This window comes from Myiozetetes cayanensis, unplaced genomic scaffold (assembly GCF_022539395.1).
Source record: "Myiozetetes cayanensis isolate MyiCay16 unplaced genomic scaffold, myiCay2020 scf5-8, whole genome shotgun sequence".
Lineage (NCBI taxonomy): Eukaryota > Metazoa > Chordata > Aves > Passeriformes > Tyrannidae > Myiozetetes > Myiozetetes cayanensis.
Genome location: NW_026087742.1, coordinates 18,083,193 through 18,106,964, shown reverse-complemented (window position 1 = coordinate 18,106,964; position 23,772 = coordinate 18,083,193). Strand labels below are relative to the sequence as shown.

The window sequence follows — 23,772 nt, the reverse complement described above, 5'->3', positions numbered from 1 at the left end:
AACTCAAAACACCAGTGTCTGTAGATAACTGCATAGAAGGTAGTGTATATCATAACAGGCTCTAAATCATGATGTGGATAAAGCAAGGTTTGCTTGTGCTGTTCAAGATGTGTAATGCAGTACAGTTCAGTTAATGACTTTTCCTAACCTGAATATATCATATCAGAATCAGATTTTAAAACACAAAAGGTTTTGCTGCTTTGATTTTTGCAACACTTTTATTCGTAGACTATTTCTTTCTCCAGAACTTTCAAATTTTGTATTTTAATGTTCTCTACAAATGACTTAGTCATTCAGTTAAAAGAGTAAGCTTGTAGGTGTTTTTTTTCTAACTATGTTGTCATATAGGAAGTAAACCTTACTATATTTAATAGGGAGTTCCACTTCAATGATGCTTTGTCTGTATATATTTTGGAGTATTTCACCATTCTTATAATAAAAAATCCTCAACAAAAATTAATGGTTTTGGCATGCCCATATACAATAAATGTTTTGTTTTCTGTCTGCAGGGAGAAACAGAAGGTGTAAGAAGCTCGGATACTTACGTAATGACAGATGTCAGGCGAAATGCAACGGGAGAATACAAATGCTCTCTGACTGACAAAAGCATGATGGATTCAACCACCATCACTGTGCACTGTAAGTCATTGCATTTTGCACTCCTGTCTAGGATAAAAACTGATCTTGGACCTTTCAGGATGCTCTCTCTGCTTTACTTAGGTAGATTAGTTCAGTTGCTTACAGGAGAACTGAGTGAAGTAGTGTCTGGTCATTTTTCTTTATTCTAATGTATTTCTGTTTGAAAATCTCAACTTTCTCAATACATTGGCCTAGATACAGATTCACTTTATGTAACTTTTGTATAGTATATGATATTATTGCACTGTCACATACAGTGAGAATCTTGGTATTTTATATATCCCTTCTGTGAACGTAGATAAGGCAGATTATTTTCCTCCAGCTGTGCCTTAGAATGCACACAAACACACAAGCTGATTCACAGTGATATCACTGAAAGTCACTCTTCATAGTCAAGTTCATATTACCTCAATGAGGGTAACGTGTAAGGAGTGTAGAAAAGAGACTTAGGAAGTCATGTTGTTCACATCGGAAAAATTGCTTCTTTTACGTTTCCCGGAATCATGACAGCTACAGAGCTCAGTAAATTTTCTTTAACTGGATACTAGGGTATTTACTCATACTATCAGCAACACTTGAAAAGCAACCATTGAACTGGTTGAACCGTCGAAGCAATGGTTGCTTTTAATCTCTTTATGTGAGAAAACAAGAGCAGGAACTCTTTCAAACTCTGCTCTGCTATCACGGGCCGTGAAATGAGACTCAGGCCGGTGGTAGTAGGTTTCCCCTAAAAACATTGATGGTTTGTAGTCTTCACAGCAGCACAAATATCTTTAGTAGTTGACAGGTTCAGAGGGATCTGATAGATAATGAAGTTTAAAGTCTTCTGCAGTAGTTATACTTGACATAAAAAGAAATTTCATGTTTGTATACTTGGTTTAGAATTTTTTTTTTCTTGGAAGATGTTACAATACATGCATAATGTCACAGAATCCCAGAATATGCTGAGTTGGAAGGGACCTACAAGGATCATTGAGCCCAACCCCTAGCCCTGTACAGGACCATCCCTCAGAGTCACATGTACCTCAGAGTAATATATCTGTATATGAATAATTACACTGTTCCATTTAATGAATATTTTGCCTTTAATAAGATCATCCACTGTCATCCTCTACCCCCCTTCTTTTTGCCAAGAGTTGGGTATGTAAGATCTGAAAGAGCCCTGCACTACTGCCTCTTAACTGCCCAATATCAAAAGTAGATTGCTGGTGTTTTGCTCTAGTATAACTGACCCTTTTATTTTACTCTAAGTGTCTACTTATACTTTGATAAATAGTTATTCTAAAGAATGGCTTCCTTAGCTCCAAGTTTTTTGTAACAAACCAGTTTTCCTTTCTCTACTATTTCTCTGCATGTTGGAAGAGCTTTACTATGCCAGAGAAGCATGTATTTTCTTGGCACAAGCCTTTTCAGTTTTGGCAGCTAGTGCAGCTACTCAGAACTCATAGGTACACTCTAGCACCCTATTGCTTCTCTTCACTTCACATATTTGTTATGTTCTGTTTTTCCAAAACATCTCTAGCTGCAATAAAGCCTTTGTTTAACTGAGGCACAGTGGCCTGGAATAGTTCTGTAATTCCTGAATATCCAGACAATGCCCCATCTTTAAGGTATTTTGGTGTCTTGCCTTATGCTGGTCTACAGCGTTTCTGCAGCACATTTTTTCCTCCTTCAAATAATACTTACTAATGCCTATCAACTCCTAGTTTTTCTCCCTCTTTTGTTTTATTACTTACCTTTTCACATATAGATGAATATTTCTGTCTATGCTGTAACACCTGAAAAAGCCTTGATTAGGAGGCAGGGCTTTCCATTTCGTCACATACAATCTCAGTGGTTTAGATTTTTTTATTTTCTTTTTAAGAAACCCAAAACCACAAACACAACAAGAAGCAGGCAATATAATAATTTTGGTTTAAATCTGGGAAACTATTTATAGTAATTTGTTATATTTCCAATGTAGTGGGTTTTTCCCAAACAGATTTTATTGAGCATTATAATTACACTGGTTCCTTTCAGTGTCTAGGTAGGGAAAGCTTCTTGCTGGTATGAAAAAAACATTGTCATGTCACGGCCCTCAAATATTTTTGTAGGAAAATATTCTGTCTGAATACTGAGCTCTTTTTTTTTCAAGGTGAATATAAATTATGAGACCCTCGGAAAGCTGAAAATTTACATTAAGCATCTGAGTTACCCATAATGTTTAGGGAAATACTTTATTTATGAAGAAAATTGTGGGGGGTGGGGGAGTGTCAAAAAAATTCTCTTAACTTATCCACAGATATACAAATATCTGTGGATACAGAGGACAAACTGGACAGCTCAAGCTCTTGTCCCTCAGAACAGGATTTGTGCAGCCAGGTCCCAGTGTAAAGTCCAGCAGAACTGGGTACTTGCAGTTGGCATGATGTGTCCCTCAAGAGAGGGAGCAACAGAACAGGATTTATTTTGTGAGTTTGGGGTTTTTACACTATGTTGTAAATTTTCTACCAGCTCTGAGGCTTGAGTGAGTTCATCCAGGATCAAATGAGTAACACTGGCAGAGGCCAGGAAATAACAGGCCAGGGCAAAAGGTGTTTGCAACCACTTAAACAGATATAGAAGCACACCCATGTGAGGCAAGGAAAGCAACTACCAGTAGAGGGGTGTACCTTCCCTCAGCTATAAAGAAGCAACTCTTTCAGCCCATACTCCCTTTTCATTGCCTGTTGCTATGGGGATTTGAGCAACTTGGTCTTGTGTTGATGTGTCCCTGCCTATGGCAGTGGTGCTGGATGTAGATAATCTTTCAGGTCCCTTCCAGCCCAAACCATTCTATGATTCTCTTATTGTTTCTGCTCATAAAACCCAGTATGGAGTAAACAGGTGTGTTGACCTTCCTCTTTGTGATGCTTTCCTTTCTGCTAAAATGTGTTTTCCAGGGAAATAGTTTTGCAAACCTTCCAGTAAATAAAAGGGTTTAGAAATTTAGCATTTGTGCTTCTCTACAGATATTTTTATAGCCTTGTCGTGTCTTGTCTCTTCTTTCAGTAAAGTCATTGAAAATACAGGGGAAATCATCTTTTGAGTGTTGCATGGAAAAATCTATTCTCAGTATACTAGGAGAAGTTTCTGATTGTCTGCTAGTATATTTATGGAGTTCAGACAACAGAGAAGTGTTGTGCATATTTTTCCCAGCTGTAGCACAGTATTCCATCAGAAGTCTCCGTTAAATGCTGGGAGTCTGTCCTGTATGTGCCATAGAGCTTCAAAACTGAAACGTATGCTCCAGTCCTCCCCACATTAATTCCATATCTCACTCACATGATGTGGTAACACGTGCAGAATGCACTATCTGTCTCTTCCCTGCGCTACTTGGTATGCAAAGACAGCACTGAAATCAATGCAAGACTTCAAGTGAGACCACATTAAGAGCTAGCATATATTGAAAATGGTGCCTGATGAGAAGCTTGTTTCTGAAGAACATTTCAAAGCCAAACGGGAAATGTACAGAAAATTCTTGCAGAAAAGGTTTTCTTTCAATGAAAATGAAAATTTAATTTTGACAGTCTAATATATGCAAGAAATATTTTCTCCTTATACTTCTGTACCAAGGAGAGATTACTTACTAATGGAGCATAGAAGTAGAGAGGTAAAAGTATCTACATTCACATTTCTTTGTGAGCCCTACAGATAAACTGACAGAATATTAATCCAAATCAAATTGCTCATGTAGAGTTCCTAGAGGGGATCCTATGTTAAACAGTAGCTTAATTCTGTACTTGCCTCATAAATCACCTTACAAATACTGCTCTGAGCTATGGCGTTCATCTCATACACTGTAAATTTTCCTGAACTTCTAAAGCAACCACAACCACTGCATGAGAGGGATTGTAGTCTCAGTTATACCACAAAAAGGGGCTGGGAGTGCACAGACATACTACCCTGGAGCAGTACTGGGTTGAAGGGTTGCTCTGGGCTCAGTGTCAGTCTTGCCTTGAGATGAAGGCAAAAAACTTAATGAGTTTCTGTTTCCTATGGTGTATGTGAGAGGAATGCCTCTTGTATGGTCTTTGGTGATCTCGGGTTTGAGGTGCTGTCCTGCTTCAGAGAACAAAGGGTTTAAGTAAATGTTGAAGGAAATTCACCATGAGGGGAAAAAAAAAAATCTTTTTTCTTCAAGCACTCATCTGCCTTGGTAGATGTGCTTCAGAGTAACAGAGCAAGAGCAAGAAGAAACACATCCTGTACACCATTGGAATCTATACACTTCTCACTGGATGAGTCTTGTCTTTGTTTTTGTTTTTGTCTTCTGGAAGCCAGACAGTAACATAGTTTGGTTGCATTTACTAGTTTCAGGAGGCAGAAGGAGAAATCCCCATAGGAATGCAAGAAACATGATGCCATTTTATCTCTTCGTCAAGATCTTTGACTCATTCCCAGATGAAAGTACAGTTCTTGTGACCTCTTGGACTAGACATTAGGCTCGTAACAAAGATAATAACATGGACTAGTAGTACAGGATGAACCCTTGTTGTTCCCTGAAGTTCTACCTTTAATTACAGTGGTGTTCCCAGGGCAACCAATGAATGAAGGCAATAGCGAACTTCAGTGTTTTGTTAAGTAAAACTCACTTTCCTGTAGCAACTGTGATTTTTGCCTGCAGCTTCTTTTCAAGTCTGCTTAAAAACCGAAAGGATGCTTTGCAATCCTTTTTCAGCAAATTCTCTATTTGTGATGAAGTCATATGTGCATTTGAGATTGCACTTGTGTGTGTGCACACTCATCTGTGATAGTCGTTTGACCAGGCAACTTGGCTTTCAAGCAAGGCACTGTGAGAGGGAAAGAAAAACTGATTCAGCTTAGAAAACCCTGCTTTTTTTTTTCAGTGTGGGATTTTCTTTTTTCTTCTTCTTAAAAAAACAAAACAAAACAAAACAAAAACAAAAACAAAAAACCAACCAACCAAACAAAAAACACACACACACACAAAAACAAACAAAAAAAACCCAACATTGCCAGCCCACCAAATCCTTATACTAAGAAAAATCTAAAGCAGCGTTTCCTGACGTGTCTGTTACTGGTTCTCACCATGCCTTGTGTCAAACACAGCTGTCACCACCGACTGGAGCTTAAACACTTCAGGCAGAGCTTGGACTCTTTTGAGTTACACAAAAATAGCATTTTAAGTTACAAATGAGAACAAATAAATCAAGGGGCCTCATGTGCAGCCCCCCAAACTTGTAATTCAGACTTCTCACTTCTGTCAGTATCATGCCTCGTGCACCCTCTGTTTTACTGCCTTCATCTCCTCCAGATTCTGAGGATAAAATTCACCTTGTTTCATCAGATTAAAGAAAATTACCCCTTGTCCTCCTGTCTTCTTCTCGACACTTACTATTTGGGTTAACCTGTCCCCACCTGCACAAGTTCTCCCCTGAAGATGTATTTCTACCTGGCCCATACCCAGCTACCCTCACAGGAGTCTGTGCTTCCCCTTTCAAAATGCACATACTGCTGTGTGAAGTACTTCTTCAGCTTCTTGTGCCTACTTTGTCATTCTTTCAGCAGTACAAGGTGAAAAAAATGTATCCATTTGTCTAGTGATTAGTGAGGTTTTGCTTTTCCTTTTAGCCTATAATTACAGCAAAAATATGAATGTTCTGCAATGCCTATTTTAGAATAATTCTCTCATCTCCCTTACTTGTAAAATTGACTTAGATTTTATTGAAGAAGTGAAATCTTGAATTTAATGAGTGCAATTAGTCACATTTTCTTTTCTTGGTAAGCCTTTGAAATGGGCCAGGCTTTCCGAGATTAACTTTTGACAAATGTTCTTTCTATCCCAGATTTGGATTTGCAGCTTACTCCTAGCGGAGAAGTCACAAAACAGATTGGGGAGGCCCTGCCTGTGTCATGCACGATTTCTTCTAGTAGAAATGCAACTGTGTTTTGGATAAAGGTCAGTAATTCATCTACTTCACGCTTCATCTGAGTATTCACCTCTTCTTATTATTGCTGCTACTTCAGTGTTTTGGAAGGAAGGAAGGAAGGAAGGAAGTTGTTCATTGGGCTTTTTAAAGAATACTGTTAAAATGGGTCATGCATGTGGCGAAAATGAGAGTTGAAAATCGGTTACTGTAATTATCAGCTCAATTTTCAAATGGAGAGAAGTAATGCACACTGTAACACAAACATAAATTTTTTGAAATAGACTAGAGAAGGCCCTTTGAGAATCAGGTTCCTCTAAGAAAGAAAGCAAGCCCATTTGGAAGAATTTTGGTGCATTGTTTTCTCAGAGTCAAGCTTGGTATTGTTTCCAATAAATGTAATAAAAGGGCAAGGCAGGCTTAGAGAGCAGATGTAAGCACTGGGTGTTGAGTGGCTGGTACCAAATCTGCAGTGCTGGAAACTTAAAATAATGATGTCTGATGGTTGTTTACGAGCATATGTTGATCTCAGAAGCCTGGCCTAGAGCGGGGTTGTTTGTGTTTCAAGTTTGCACCACTAGTTGTTTTGGCTAATCTACTAGAAAAGCTCAGAGTGAATAACTGTGCCCTTCTTTTGAAAGCAAAATTGTTCAAGAAGGAAGGGAGGTGACTTACATAAATCTCCAGTAGTTTCCACTTTTCATGCTGTATATTGGGAAGTAATTATTAATGGGGAAACTCCGTAAGAGTAAGGCTCCAATTTGCCAAAGCATGTGAAAACTTCTGTTGACAGTAGTCATATTTGCAATTTAGGGGTTAATTTATTGTGAGTTCATCTCTGTCACTCCCAACTCCTTACTTTATCAGGATAATACCAGAATGCAAACAAGCCCATCATTTTCAAGTCTTCAGTATCAAGATGCTGGAAACTACGTCTGCGAAACTGCTCTGCAGGAGGTCGAAGGATTAAGGAAAAGACAGACACTTAAACTTATTGTGGAAGGTAAGTGAGCAGATAGTTATGATGATTAATTGTTCTTTTTAAATAAAATGATTACCTGTAATATTGTTCTTGTAGGAAAACCTCAAATCAAAATGACGAAGAAAACCAACACAAATAAAATGTCTAAAACAATTATCTGCAACGTGGAAGGTTTCCCCAAACCAGCAGTGCAGTGGACAGTTACTGGTACTGGAAGCATCATAAATAAAGCAAGTATCTTTCTTATTACTTTACTCACCAAAAGATAATGCATAGGAAGTGCAAATTAAAATCAAGGAACATTTTTCAGGTAGTGAGATTGAAGAAAATAAGTCTCTTTCATTTATCTAAGAGAAGGCTAAGTGGTAGCTGTAGCTACATGGTCCTTACATGGATGATATTTTTATGATAAAGGTTTTTTGAATAGAGCAGGTGAAGGCAAAGGAGATTGACTGGCTACAAGCCAAAACTGGAAGGAAAAGGAAAAGGTTACAAATGAAATCTGCATTTTTTTAAGTGAAGGTACTTAGTCGTTTTATCTGGGTAATGTGCTGATTTTGCCATTGCATAAAGAATTTGCAGATATTAGTGGAACTATAGAACTTATATTAGAAAGCAAATGGGTACTTGATGTAGGCATTGTCTGGGTGAAATTCAATGAAATGTGGCATGTATGAGTCAGAAATTACATGCAATATCATTCCTTATGGGCTTTGCAGCTTTTATCCTAATTTTTACAGTTGCTTTTATATGGTTATATCTGTTGTTTCTCACTGGAAACAGAACCATAATGCATTCATCCTGAGAGATAAATAAGACTTATCCATATATAGCAGGGAAAATACCTGGAAAATAAGCAAACTGAAGTATTTTGATATTGCTTACTGCATCCCGTGCAAAGCATTGCTACATTTTGCCTTAGCAGAAAGAATAAATGAGACCTGTATAAAAACGTTCAGTGACTGGAAGTACAATGCATATTGCTCCTGCAGATTTCATTGTCAAATGAAATCCCATAGATTTTCAAATAGGTTTTGCTTTCAGCCTACAGAAAGTCTGTATAGCTGTCAGAATGTGTCCAATTACTTGAAGCTATAGGGCAGGATTTGTCTTGAAGCTATATCAATGATTGAAAATAATTTTCTCTGGATGTTGCATTAATCCAAGAATGATGTACAGTAAATTTAAGGAACAACACATCACTATTACAGTGCAGATACTGCAGGTGCTACTAAATACATGTAGCTTGGCAAAATAATGCTTTATGTGGAAACAACTTGGAAAGCTGAAAAACAGCAAGATGGAAAGAAAGGCTAGCTTAGAGGTTTGGGTTTTTCTTGAAGAATTTTGTCACTTGGAATATTTTTTGAATAGTTGAAAGAAAAGCCAATACAGAATGTGGTTACCTTTCTTTAAAAAACCCTCTTTATCGTTGATTCTCCAGTACACACTATACTATCTATAACTAGATACCTTGCAAAGTGTTGTCTTTTAAATATTCACATTACCATTTAATAAAATAATCAAATTTCAATTGCTGTTGCTTGGAAAACTTAAGTATTTGTTGAAAGTTGTTTCCTTCTGAATATTTTCAATGTGTAATATAGGTAGTGCGTGTATTGTTTTTTGCTTTTTTAAAGGATACTAATCTTCATTTCTTACCTTTTCAGACAGAGGAGACAAAATATGTTAATGGGAAATTTGCCAGTAAAATTATAATTGCTCCTGAGGAAAATGTGACTTTAACTTGCATTGCAGAAAATGAGCTAGAAAGGACTGTGACCTCCATGAATGTCTCTGCTAGTGAGTGTCCTCTAAAGATCATTTCCTTAAAGTTATAGTTTCTCATAAAGTACCCACACATCACACTCAAATGAAGAGTAGGTCTGCATAGTAATGTTGATACTAAGATATTTAACCTTTTTTTCTTAAGTCAAGCAATTGTAAATCCACTCTGGATCAGCAGTACATAAAACTTATTGATAGCTTTCTAGATGAAGTGACTTAGTCTTCATGATTTTCTTGGCTGCCTATCTCTATTTACAACAATATAAACAATATTACAAAACAATATTACAACATAATAGTACAAAATATTGCAAAATAATACTTTATTAACAAGACAGAAGTCTTTATTTATTACTAAATTAACATAATGTTTTAGTCCCCAAATTCCAGTTTATTACTGCTGGTATGACTTGACTCACAACAGAAATTGGCCATACTGGGCTTTAATCAGGTGCCACTTTTCAATGATGAAAAGTAGTGAGAAGCTACAGTTTATGGAAGGGTAGCACGCTTTAATATTGCAGATTTTGAGTAAGATTCTCCAACTGGATATATTATATTACAAAGGAAACAAACACTTCTGTTTAAAGATGAGATTAATTACCTCATTTGGCAAACACTGCATTAAGTTTCAGTTTCTGTCATTGCTGTAAATAAGCAATTAAAGGTGATGTTCAGGTCTAATACATTTTGTCTTTAATTTAATTTTAACATTTTTCATTTCAGTAAGTATTCCAGAATATGATGAGCCAGAGGATAGAAGTGGTATGTATGGTTTTCTGTCTCTATAACCATTTCTTTTGATTGTCTTAGTTCAAGACCTACATAGCATCAGTGCACAATTTCCACAGTCCCTCAAAGCTGGACTTAATTTGAAATAGCTTGTGCCATGATTGACTAAGACGTGACTTTTCTTGAAGCTTAAAAGATTAAAGGACATTTAAAGAATAATTCCTACTTTTTTATTATTATTATTTTATTTTGACTTGCTGACCCCTTTTCTTGTTTCTGATGAAAATTCTTTAGAACTGGTGTAATGTTTTACTTTGTCATAAGTCATCGCTAACTTTTCTTCTTTGCTTCAGATGACAACAGCGAAAAGGTTAATGACCAGGCAAAGCTAATAGTGGGAATTGTGGTCGGTCTTCTGCTGGTTGCCCTGGTTGCAGGTGTTGTCTACTGGCTCTACGTGAAGAAATCAAAGTAAGAATTTGTGGACAACTTCATAATAAATTTGAAAAAGAATAACCATAAGCAGAAGTGTATGTTTACCTGTTTTCCTTCCTGCAGCGTTTCAGTAGTCGTGGGTGGGGAAAGGCTGTTACAGTAGGTGCATTTAATAGAAAAAGGAAACTCAGTACCTACCTCTGGTCGGCTTGTCCTAAATGCGTAACAGGACTCATCTCCTGGAGATGGGGGTCCAAGATTTTCATAGATTGCAGCTGTAATTAGGTTGGTCTTTCCTGACAGCCAAGTCTGTGCTGGCTCTTACATTTAAACATAGCACCTACTACTTAATTATGGAACTTGATGTGTGGGAGTCTGTGTGGCTTTACTGGTGCCAGAAACTGTCTTCATCGTTAGGTTTAAAAATTGAGTAACTTACAGGATGAGACTAAACCATCTCAGGGAGAAGAGTTGTTTTTTTCATAGGTGCTTTGAGATCTCTGAAGTTAAACTGGTAAAGGTAGAGCTTGTGTTGCTGAAAAATCTAGAAGCTATCGTCCAAAACAATATGCTTTAGCCATCCTAGGCATAGAACGGGATTTGCCAGTGAGGCCTGCTTGCTTTCAAGTTTCTTCATTATCACAGAGGCTCACTTCAGAAAATAAATTGGATGATCTCAGGAAGTCACCACGTTTCTCCATCCTTTTGAAGCTGGCCATGACTGCATGCCATTTGGCCTTACTCCTGTACATTTGTCTCCAGGGAGAACTGAGGGCAGGCTTGCTTTCTGAAGGGCTCCTTACAGCTGCTTCTTATCAGGGGAGATTAGGGTAGTTATGCATAGCATGCACAAACCAGTACAGGTGTAAAAGTAGTCTTAAAGTTCAGTTGTTCTTTCTATGGCCTTTCATTAAAACTAGGTCAAATTAAATCTAAAATATACCAGTTGGATTTTACTATGAACAAATGTGTTTTCATTTATGTTATCCTTTTTTTAGATAATTTTTAGATAATTACCTCAGCCATAACTGATCAGATTGTGGAAGTTTTTCAAATACAGAATTGTTACGTATCACCCAAGCACAGAACCACACTCAGATATAATACATGGAGGGGTTTTTTGTAAAGCTTATTCTTCTTTTGGTAAAAATTAAAAAGGATAGCATATAGTCCTCTTCCACTAATGCTTTGCTACTGTTGTGATAATGTCTAGAATAATTACCTTTTTTTCATTCCTTTTTGAATATGTGAATGTGGAATCATAAAACTAATTCACTGGTTTGTGGGTTTTTGGGGTATAAATACGGAGGACAGAGAAGGTAAAGTAAATAACTTTTCTTGTACCATTTTGTAGCGTGGGGAGAACTAACAGGAATTGTAGTATACAGCATGAGTTTATTAATTAAAATAACTTTTTCTGCTTCAGAGATAAAATACAGCGTATTCTAAATGGACAACACTTACTTTCCTCAAGCTTAGAGGAAAAATTAGAATTAGAATTGATTAGAGAGGGTTCACTGGAAAAAAACCCAAACCTTTCTAGTTATATAATAGCCACCGTATTTGATACATGGTTACTGGCTTCTTAACTGATGCATCATCATTGAGTCTCCTGTTTTCAGGATATATTTGAGTTGATCTAATGGTATACTCCCTGCTTTCTGCACACCATACTTGCAAGAGGAAGCAGAGTGCCAGTACCTACTCTGACCAAGTTTTCATTATGAGTTATAGCCTAGAAGTCAAAGTAGACCTCATAAAAAGCACCTTACACCTCTAGACACAACCTCTGTGTAGTCACAACCCCTCCATCTCCATACAGAGCCAGCAGTTCATAGTTATTTTTAAACCCACCCTTGAACAGTAACTCACCTAATCTCTATCCCCAAAGTGACGCCAAAGGGAAGTCTGAGAAGGCAGCAGCACAGAACTTTGCAAGTCTGCCGAGGCAAGAAAAACATTACTTTTTTGTTATTGGTGTTGTGGTTTGTACAATATTCTATTGTCTTGTCATTCACACTAAGTAGGAATTATACTTGTAGCCTTGGAATATGTTCACAATAAATCACTTGTACAGTTATTCACTGCCTCAGCTCCCCTTGATGGAAAAACTGATTATTGCCACATATTCTTTTCAGTATGAACATTGTCACATAAATAAGGGACTCATCTGTATTCCACATTCTGCAGCCCCCTCTTAAATAAAGGGTTGAGGCTACCTACTCCAGCATGCCTTGTTTCTCCTTCATCTGAGCAGAAGGCCAAACACTTGTTCTCTGCAGATTTCTCCTTTTTCCAAAAAGGGTGTTGTAAACTAATCTGCACTGAACAGAATATATCTTAGCACTTCAGCATCTTTCTAAAATTTTTGTGTCAGACCTCAGTTGAGTGATTCTAGGACACCCATCTTCAGTAAATCCTTCATCTGTGAAATTTTCACCTTGCCAGAAACAGCTGAGGGTACAGCAGAAATTAAAGATTTGGAATGGAAGTTGTGCGCTCAGCACCTTGTACCTTTAGTTGTGAAAGTTCTGCATGTAGATTGAACCTTTGCCCCATTTTTGTGCCCGAGGTTTGGAGATGCACAAATCTCAAGTCACAGGAGGCTGGACTGAGGTTAAAGTGGTTTAAAATCCAGTGAAGGAAAGTTCACCTGGGCAAGTTGACACACAGCAGCATTCTTAACATTGTTCATACTCAGAGCACACCAAACTCTTCAAATACTTCTTAGGTCAAAGTAGTCAAAAATGTTACTGGTGTCTCTGAACACTTGAAGCATAGCAATTCTGCTTTTCTGATATTTTATAAGAAACAAGCATGTGAATCCAAATATGTAGGAAACTTGCTGTATGTTATGAACAAGACTCATTTCTCTTGGGTTTTGTGCGGTTCCCTTCCAGAGAAAAGACATAGTCACATGACACAAATCTTCTGTAAAAGGCCACCACATAAATTAAAAAGTGGTCACTCGTTTTTTGGTGACTGGAATATTTTTCTAATATCCGTGTCTTTTTCCCTGCTGATGGACATTTGAAAATAATTGGAGGAAGTGCAAGGCAAGATTGGGGTAAATAGGAGGAGATTGCAGATAGTCCTGGTTTGGATGTATGAGACCATTAGCTCCTAGAAAATCTTTTGCAACAGTGCAGTTGAGTGTCTGACATGCCTTTCAAAAGGGATGCAAGCTTTAATGAAATTCATGGCTCTTGCTCCAGCATGCAGAACTACACCAGTGTCTGTCCTCTTACCTGTCATTGTCTCAAGCTTGGGTAACAAGGGAAAACAGCACTGCCTGCTGTGTTTCTTAAACATTGTTGAGGGCAAGGCCTGGACTTGCAAGATTAAAAGAAATCAGAAATTAAAACCCTAAAACAAATTTTGGGACACCTGTATGCAGTCTGTATTTACAGCAGGCAAAACAATTGACATGGAAAATGTATCTGAACAAAATCTATTAAAACAGCAGCCTCTCAAAATACACGTTACAAAGCAAGCTAAAAACCTCACTTCAGTATTACTTGCAGAGAGATTTTGATTAGGATTCCCTGAGGATAACTATTTTCCTGAAGAGCAAGGATATATATGTGTAAAGTATGAGTCATAATTTTAGCTCAGAATGATTCATGTTTTACAAATTAATTTAAAAAAAAATAAATAATCATATTTATACATCCAACTTCTCACTCCTCAGAATAACAGGACCAGAGGACATGAAGGTGTGGGCTTTGTGGAGCTACAGATAATGTTACAGTGAGAGTTAATGTGAGAGTGCTCCAGGCCTGGGCAGAGTGGGCTGTCTGTCCTTTCTGACAAATCCTCAGGAATATTTCTGTCCATTTGGACTACATTCCCCAGATGCTCAGATATCATCAGGAAGTTGCTCTTGAGTTTCAAATGGAGTGAGCTGACAGGAGTTAATGCATGAAGAGTAAGGAACAACTGTTGTTGAATGCTAAGCTGGCAAAGGACCATTTGTCCTGTGCCTCAGTCACCTCAGGAAGCGATGGAAACCATGTTTTGAGACATTTCTGTTACAAACCCAAGCCACGTCTGTCGAGCCCTGAGGATTGGTGCCATGCCAGGGTCGGCTGTTCCTCTGCTGTTGGCAGAGCACTGCCAGTGGATCACACTGCTGCAACTCAGCACAAAATTCTTCTTGTGTCTTTTAATGACACTATTTAAATAGCACTAAAAAAGGCAGCAGTATTGTTTGTGCTAAGGTAATTAATATGCCTGGATATTGCTATTTGGGGAACCACAAAAAAAAAAGGGTCAGCATGATCCGTCATAAATAAACAGCTGCATTTCAGTCTCAGGCACTGAGAATCGAAATCCATCTGATTGTCAGACACGAAAAACTGCTGCTGCTCTCATTTCAAGCAAGTGGTTTATAACATCTTCCAAAAGAGTTCTGGATCACCTGCCTCTTTCAAAGCCACAGTGTTGCCCTTTAGGTCTCCCATTTTCACCCACTGTGGCTTTAGGAAAATAGAGGTGACATTTAGTTTCATTGAATGCAGAACTAAAGTAGAGCACTTTCAAGCTAGGAGGTTCTGCAGTGTGATCAGGTTTTGAGTTTTAATCATTGAATAATTTTAACCTAATCAAAGACCAGCAATGCTGGTTACAGTTCCCTCTGCTGTTAAGTGTCAGGTCATATGAGATTCAGTCTGCTTTGGGCACTGTAAAACTCTTCATAAGGCCAAATAAAAAGGATCACACTGAGACATGCCAATAGTCTATCCAGTCTCTCTATAAGCGGTTACATGAGGACAGAGGAGCATGATACTGCTTTCTTGCCTCTAACTCGTTTCAGCTCAGGTAATTGCCTGACTCCAGATTCTTTCAGCTTTTCATCTCTTTCCCTGTTGTCTCCAATTTTGTGAGACTTATTTATGGAAAAGACTCATTAGCTGCATGACAAGCCAAATTATGTGCTCAGCCTAAACCAAACATTTTGTAAAATTTAAATTAAAAACTTTTTTAATTTTCAAGGGATTTTTTTTTTGAGGAGTTGTTTCTTTTTTGTGAGGATTAAAGAGATTTGTGAAAGGTTATTAAGATCACAGAAGGTCAGTCTCTACTGAAGCACTGAATTTTCTTTTTCATTGCATCTCATATCCTTTGCTTTTAATGCATATCACATGTTTCAGGGTTTGAATACCAGAAAAAGGTAGAATGTTATTGCACAATAGAAATTTACCACTGTAGAATAAGTTACTTAGTAATACTATCTCAGCACAAAATTAAATTTGCCTGCAGTAAAGAGGAGTCCAGGTCTTTGCAGTAAGTAGGTTTTTCAACACCAACACCTATCAATTACAACAAATACAACAGAGGCACTCTTAAAACCAATCATAAAAGGCAAATGCAGTTTTGATGCATTAAAACTTAGAGCCACTCAGGGAATAACCTCCTCTAAAACAAAAATCATTTTAGAATAGTGCCGTTCAGTGTAGTCTCTGGGCTTTGGGATCCAGAATCCCACGCTCCCCTGGCACTCCACCTGGAGAGCTGCTCCCCAGCCCAGAAAGCAGCATTTCAGCACCACTCCCAGAGGTGTTGGGGGTTAGGTGCATTTGCACCCCATCAGAAGCCCTTCAGAGACAGAGACTAAACTGTCAGTACCACTCAAGGGTACTTCAGCTCAGGGCACACGCAGTGTGTAGCCACTGCTCACGGCCTCTGCTCAGATGGAGGATGTGCACAGAAACACCCCACTAGCAAAAATTCAGATCAGCGGTTTGGGACGGTACGTACCTGCATGGTGTCAGCGTGACATGTCACACTATCCTGCCAACCTGTGTCTTCATTGTATTTTGCGAGTCAGCGTCACTGCGGGTCTTTACCGAAGCAAGGGTGAGCATATGCATGAATCTGCCACAACAGACCTTACTCTTCTGTTGGGGAAACAAATTATCTGTAGAGAAAATGCATTGTACGATAATCTGCTTTGACGCAAGGGATTTACTTTGTCCCACTCAAACACATTTGCCCATTTACATTTTAAAAATTGCGGCCTTCCAAATGTTATCGCAGCACTGCAGGAATCTTTCACCTTGGCAGACAGTGAGGCTTCTCACAGATTAAATGAATGGCAGAGTGGTTTTATTGTGCTAAGCTAAACTAAGCACTTAACTCATTAATTCATCTCCACTACTTGCATTAAGGAAGACCTGCTATTTTAAATGAGGCATACCACCCCCCTCAAACATCTACACAATCTCATATTTGCCCCAGGCTTGTCAGTCATAGCTAGCACAGATCTAGAGAGCGGAGTGCGATTTTTTTCAGTGTTGCCAGAAATTTCACGAATTTCTTCACATTTAAAGAGCTTCCGTTTGGCACGGGCTCTGAAAGTCATTTACTACAAGTACACAAAAGATTGCTGTGTTGATCAAGATATCTTAGCCACACTTGTAACATTTTTAGTATGCCTTAAAGCAAACTCTTGTTTTTTGAAACAAGCTGCACAATTACTTTGTCAAGGGACACGGATCTCCACAACTGGTTTAACCTTACTAAATGTCTGCTAGCTCGGGATAATTCTCAGGAGGTACACACAGAGCCCTACTGCAATACTTCCTGTGATACCAACACCAGTGGGGGATCTGGTGCCACTGGCCTATTTACAGACATATGCAAACCTATTGCTCTGCTCAGAACAGAATCTGTCCAAGTTTTCCATCCCTGTGAGGGGAGGAGGCAGTGTCATTAATGTGAGGATGGAACAAAACGCTGCAGACACGCAAAAATCACCTTCTTTTTTACATTATAGGACAGCATCAAAACATGTAGACAAGGATCTTGGAAATATAGAAGAAAACAAAAAACTAGAGGAAAACAATCATAAATCTGAAACTTAAGAGAAAATGTGTCCGTCATCATTCCAGGTAAGTGTTCAGTATTGCAGAAGTTAACATACCTTTGTCCACCGTTTCTCTCTGTTGATCACAGCAGTAGACTGGAATCTGTTGCTCACCTTCCAGAGATGAGGCAGAGGAGTCCCTTTGAGTGGTGTAGTATTAGGACAGACAGACTCCAGTTTTGGCCAGTTAAAAATTCAAAGCTGCACACAGAGATATTAAAGCCAGCCTGACATTTAGATGTAACTTAATACTTGGCTTTATTTTAATCCACGTACTTGAGGAAATGAAAATACAAATTTGTGTAATGTGTCAACAGTGGCACATGTCTGTGTCTATGTGTATATATGAAGAATACGTTTAGGTAGAGTTAGAAGGTTTCACGCTGTGACTTGAAATGTTTACAGGAACCTTCTTCCCTTACTGAAAAGCAACAGTTTCCAAGTCCTTAGTCAGCTTTGTTCATCATTAGTGCAAATGGCATGAAACTTCCTTTAGAACAAAACGATTCTTTTCACTCTAGATTGGCCGTACTTATACTGGGATCAGTTTTATCCTGGGAAGAGACACTGTATATTACGTTTAGTATGAAAGTTTCCCCTATTGGAATCTGTTTACCAGTGATTCAGTAGATGCCAAACTTCTGTTGGGAATTACAGGAGCATTACGGAGCACCAACAGCACCACCCTGTGCTCACACATATATACACCACTGCTGCATGTATGCATGCCACTCCTCTTAGTACCCAAAGCAGTGGTTTAGACCATTCTTACGGCCAATTTAGGACATTTAAAATCCACGGTAGCCCCAGAGTCTGGAAACCAGCTGACCATAGAGAGGTTCGTTCAGTTAATCATCAGCTGTTCTTAAGAATGAGAGCAGCACACGTTCAGTGGTGCTGCACTGTAACTTCCTCCACAGCAAAGCTGTAGACAGCCCTGATTTTCAGGGATCTTAAGTAAATAGCATTGGATACCTTCTTGAAGGGACTAGGGTTTTAAAGCATGTTTTGGAATTAATAGTATTTCGTATTTACATAAAAAGTTTCTTATTTAAATAAATACAACTGCCATTAATAATTTCTATATGTTAGTATTGTCTGAAATTGTACTTCTAAAGTACAAGCCACGAGTTTTGCGCTAAATATTCCGAATTCACTGAATAAGATGAAGCACTTACATAGTATATAAAGAGATGTAGCATTGCTATAGGCACTTTACTAGTAATATCAATGTTTTATACTTTGAAAAAGGGAATTGGGAATACCAAAATTATAGCCTATAAATGATTTAAAAGTAGAAAACAAGTAGATATGGATTTTGAAAAAGTTGCAGCATAAATACCCAGCATTCCTACTACAGTTCTATGGGGAAATTCTGTAATCTTTTTGCTTAGGGCTTTACCTGTATTTTTTTCCTGGTCCTGGTACCTTCTGCAACATTGTGATATAGATGTGATTAGATGAAGTTAGCTGGGGGTATTTACTTAATATAGGAGTTCAAATAAGATTGTGTGGCTTCAGTGCAATCTTTATTTCTTCAGATCAGTAGATCTGCATAAATGAAATGGACATAAATCCATTACTTACCAGATAAACTTACTGGATTTACTGGAACCAATATTGCAACAGCTACACTTGTCATGAAAGAAAGTGTTAATTTCACTGAACAGCAGAAGAAAGTACTATTCATGTAACTGGTTATTTGAAGGTTAGATACTGAGTAGTTATGATGGTTAATATACTTTAAAATGTTTAACTGGCTTTATCTTTCATATTTTCAGAGAATACATATAGACCAATTGAAGCATGAACGTGGATTGTATTTAAACATATACAAAGAAGTGACAGCTATTCATGGTTCAAGTATTAAGCAGATCATACTACCAAGTTTTCAAAGGATTTTAGACATAATTATCTTGAGATAAAAAAACCCCACAAACTAATTTTGGCAACAGCCATGATAATAGGTCACCATGTTGTGTTCTGTTCGAAATATTTTTTTGTAAATGTCTGCACTGAAGATTTCTTTTTGTTTGCCTTTATGTAAATTTTTTACGTAGCTATTTTTATACACTGTAAGGCTTTGTTCTGGGAGTTGCTGTTAATCTGATGTATAGTGTAATGGGTTTTATTTCAATTGTTTTTATGACACCCTTTGAGCAGGTACATGTCTAGTTCTGGTTGTTTTCAGTGAAGCCTCTGGTTTGTAGCAAGTACCTACAGTGTAAGATTGTCTTAAAGGAAAATGTCAAACTCCTTTTTCGTTCTTTGAAATCACGGTAAAGCAGAAGGGTGACAGCTGTGACAAGAATAAACTAAATTGTTAATGAAAGTGAATGTTTAAAAAAAAAACATGCAAAGCTAAACAAGCCAGAAAGGGAATATAGAGTTTCCCTGAAGAAGTCTGGATATTGAGCAAGGAACACTATGAAAAATTCCTAGCCTACATACAGACGGTGGCTAATTATCCTTTTCTTCTAGAGCAAGACACACATTTTATTGATCACTATGAGTCGTCTTTCATGTTAGAATTAGGATAAGGAACTGGAATTCTGGGTTAATTTTGATTCCTTTATGTTATTCGCTGCCTTAAAGTACTGTAAATTGTCTTTATTTCAAAGAGATACCAGTCAGAATTGGAACCTTTTTTTAAAAAGTGGTCATATCAAAGCTGCATTTTTTCCCACAAAAATAGAATATATATATTTTTTGTGTGTTTTTGTTAACTATGCTACAGATATTGAATGCACCTTGAGATAATTTTAGTGTTTTTAACTGGTACCTAATTTATCAAACAGTACATATAATTGTAACAATGAAATGTCTATGTATCTTTAGTTACATTCAAGTTTGTAACTTTATAAACATGTTTTTTGCTTGAGGGAATTTTTAGAATGGTACTTGATAAGAAAAGGTTTTAGGGTGAATGGCCAAAAGAAAGTTGTACTTAAGGGAGATAAGTTTCAATTTATCTGGAAGGTTAGTTTCTGGAAGAAGGCAACAGGCAGCTTTGATGGAGGGGAACAGTAGATTAAGCAGAACATCAGGTTTCCATTTACAAATATCCAGGGAAAAAGTAAGTTTTTATAGACTGGTAGGCAAAAATAAATAAATAAATAAATAAATAAATGAAAAAGATGGACGTTAGGAAATGTATTTTGCCACTTTTGCATTATTTAGGGGGAAGAAAACACTGTTACTTGTAAATTTGTAAAATGTTAAATGTCTGGGCAGTAGTGACTGATGTCTTAATAAAAGCTTCCTGTAGTGCATTGGCATGGATTAAATACATAAGATGTCCTATAAACTCTATGCTGTATAAAATATTAGAGGGAAATCCTGTTATATGCCTCTAAACTTTAATTTGTTACTGTTTTATTTGGCAAAAAGAAAAAAAGAATTATAATCTTGGTCGATATTTAAACCAAAGTAAAATGGGGGAAAAACCAAAGTAATTTGTTTTGCATGGCTAAGCCATTCTGTTATCTCTGTAAATATTGTGATTTTTTTCTTTTTAGAATTTTGTTAAAAAAATTCTAAAATTTTTAAACACCTCTTTTTCCAAAATAAAACGTGAACACACAAAAAAGTTACTTTATATCTAAATATATCTTTTTCTTTTGGTGCAAGAACACTGCCAAGCGATACACATTTTTTAAAAGAAAAAACAAATTCAGTGGGCATGACTCTAAACGGGAATAGTTGTAACAGAGTCCCGTGAGGGAGTGTGCAAATATCACCTGTCTTTGTTTATAACACTACAGATAGTTCTTAAATACAGAGAGGAAACTTCCAAAGATAGGGAAACCTCCAAAGGGAAAGCATAGGGAAGGGCTGAAAATTTTCATACCACTGTCAGGGGAATACAGGGCAAAGGAGAAGAAAAAAAGTCCTTCAGCTTCCACAGCTACAGAAGAAGGAATAAAACCAACTCCTCGCCTTTTGGGATTCTGCTAGATCTCCTATGCACTTTAAATCGTCAGACCTGGGAGCTGGGCTTTTCACTGCTCCGAGTTCACTATAGGCAAGTTTCAAGAACCAAGAGTGCAAAAGAATTAATGTTTCTATCCATGCCTAAACAAAAATAAAACTGAAGTATGTCTTCACTTGCTTGTCTGAAATCTCAGTTTACCAGAACATGTTCGAGCACGAGAGAGGGCGCTTACCCAGAGCTCACGCTGCTGCTGACTGTAAGTCCTGCAAATACACCTCCACAGAGTCGTCTGGGATGAAAATTCCAGCAAAGCCAAGGGGTCTTGGTGCGGGTTTGTGGGCCTTCTGCTGGACCACATGGTCAGGACCTAGGGAACATAAACACTCGCTCAGAGAAAAGCACATGCCCAGCTGGCACACAAAACTTTGCCAGAGTTCATTATGCTGGTCTGTCCTTGTGACCTGGATTTAAAAGTTACCGTATCAGTGAACCTTGGGGGGGCCTGTTCAAATCTGAGTTTGTACACCACACCAGAGTTCAACTTCAGTTTACTTCGCACAGGAAGAAGAACAAACCCCTGCTTACAAATGGTTTAAAAGCACGGCAAAGGAGAGTAGGTAGGGGAGAGCCCACCCTCTTGCTTTACAGTCAGGAAATAAGGTGATTTGTGGTGTCTGTTCGTGGCTACACAGGAAACTGCCACTGAGCTTGGAACAAACCAGCAGGTCTGGCTGCACGCTGCAAAGGCAGCATCCTGCAAAAACAAACATCCCGTGAGCTTCCCAAGCGACTCTTTGAGTCCTCAGAAGCAATAATACCAAAACTATAGCTGCGGATATGAGGGATATGAGCCACTGTTAAAACACACAGAAACGTAGTGGTGCAGCCAGAAAGTGAGGACTTCTGGAAAGGGCAGGGAGGGGGAAGTACTTCGGGTCAACACGACATAAGGCAAAGCATCAGGGATTTTTTGTACTGGTTCTGAGTACTACAGAGTAGCCTCTATCTGAGGGCTTTACTGCACCTACAACTACTGCACTGCTGGGACCAGCAGCTGGTCAGAGCCTAAACAGGGGGAAAGTGCTGACCTGACTGCTGCTGGCCAGGACAATAAACACTCCACACCTGATTGTCCCTGTATTATCCAGGACTTACCAGCATCAAACCAGCACTACAGATGGTTTAGGCAGTATGTTACACCTTTCCCTGGACAGAGTTTTCATTCTGTCATGTTTTGAAAAACATATACAAATAACTCTGAATTTGATATTGATTATTATTTGAACATTATGAGATACTAATGTGAGTTTTACGCACAAAGACATACAAAGAATGACTAAATGTAAATTTATTGTTTGTTTTTATGATAAATTTTGTCAGGGAACATCCGATGTTCACCTAATAGCTTCAGCTGCTGGCTGTTGCAGTTAAATCTGATTTACTTGTAGTACCACATGTAGCTGGATACCTTCCTGTTGACTTCATATTTAGACAGCCATATGTCTGTAATTATCTCGGCTAAGATTAAGCAGTGACATATGAAATGAGATCATGACCTCCTGTGTCAACCACATCTGTGCAAACGTTTTCTGGGCTTCCTTTTTACAAGAATGCATCTGCATTCAGGTGTCTGTTTCCAAGAATTGCCCAATACAGGGGTTTCCAGCAGGTTTCTCCTCCAGGCAGAAGGAGGTGGAGGGAACAGAGGAAGAACATAACTTTGAGTTATATGCTTCTAACCCCTGAAGGGCTCCCAAGCTCTTCTGAAAAAGCTGGCACAATTCAGTGCTGAGCGAGGCTGACTTCAGCCTTCTCTCACGGTGCTCTGCCAGAGAGGGAGGGTGAGAAGGGAGGTAGACAGGCTGCAAACAAACCAACCAACCAACCCACCACACACCCCTCTTGGCTGTGTATGCTTCATGTGTAATGCAGCACACACATTCAATAATGATTTGCTACATTTCAAATTATTAAGGAATCAGAAGCTTATTACTTATTATCAAATTGTGTCAAAGTCAATTTCTAAAATAAGACTAACTCCATCCACCCAGCCACTCACAATTCTTTAAATATCTATAAATGTAATTCATACAATTTTTCTCATTTACATTCTAAATAGGGACATTTTTTTCTGTTAGCAGCAAGGTATTCACTTTGATGTAGTAATGAATTTCATCTTGAAGAGGTAGAGCCTGACAAATTATTAGGAAATTTTGTTCCTTAGTGAGAAAACAGTAATGTACCTCTCTCATCACTCACCTACTCTCCCCCCAGATGTTTTGCCTCTTCTCATGCTCTACCTGGTGATACAGCTAAGGCTTCTGTCATCCTCTGTTCCCTATTCTACTGCTCATTTCCACATCTCCTGTTCTGTATAGATTGATTCTCTGCTGTCCTTGCCATCAGTTGTTTATTTGTAAGACATCCAGTTCAGAAATTACAAAGCACCTTGAGATAAACACCAGCAATTTAACACAACTATAAA

At 38.1% G+C, this 23,772-nt stretch overlaps 1 protein-coding gene across 3 annotated transcripts in view; it reads left to right on the top strand.

Moving 5' to 3' along the window:
- ALCAM (activated leukocyte cell adhesion molecule) overlaps positions 1-21,459 on the top strand; it is a 118,800-nt gene extending 97,341 nt beyond the window's left edge. The window contains exons 8-17 of one of the 3 annotated variants that reach the window (XM_050332996.1): positions 510-639; positions 6,468-6,580; positions 7,416-7,551; positions 7,627-7,760; positions 9,201-9,333; positions 10,045-10,083; positions 10,404-10,521; positions 12,377-12,433; positions 17,264-17,378; positions 19,135-21,459. In XM_050332996.1, coding sequence (XP_050188953.1) covers positions 510-639; positions 6,468-6,580; positions 7,416-7,551; positions 7,627-7,760; positions 9,201-9,333; positions 10,045-10,083; positions 10,404-10,521; positions 12,377-12,433; positions 17,264-17,351 — 948 coding nt within the window. In that variant the 3' untranslated portion in view covers positions 17,352-17,378; positions 19,135-21,459. Of the gene's footprint in view, positions 1-509; positions 640-6,467; positions 6,581-7,415; positions 7,552-7,626; positions 7,765-9,200; positions 9,334-10,044; positions 10,084-10,403; positions 10,522-12,376; positions 12,434-17,263; positions 17,379-19,134 lie in introns of all 3 variants that reach the window. The other 2 variants (XM_050332997.1, XM_050332998.1) reach the window with 2 other exon arrangements.
- The last annotated feature ends 2,313 nt before the right edge of the window (positions 21,460-23,772 follow it).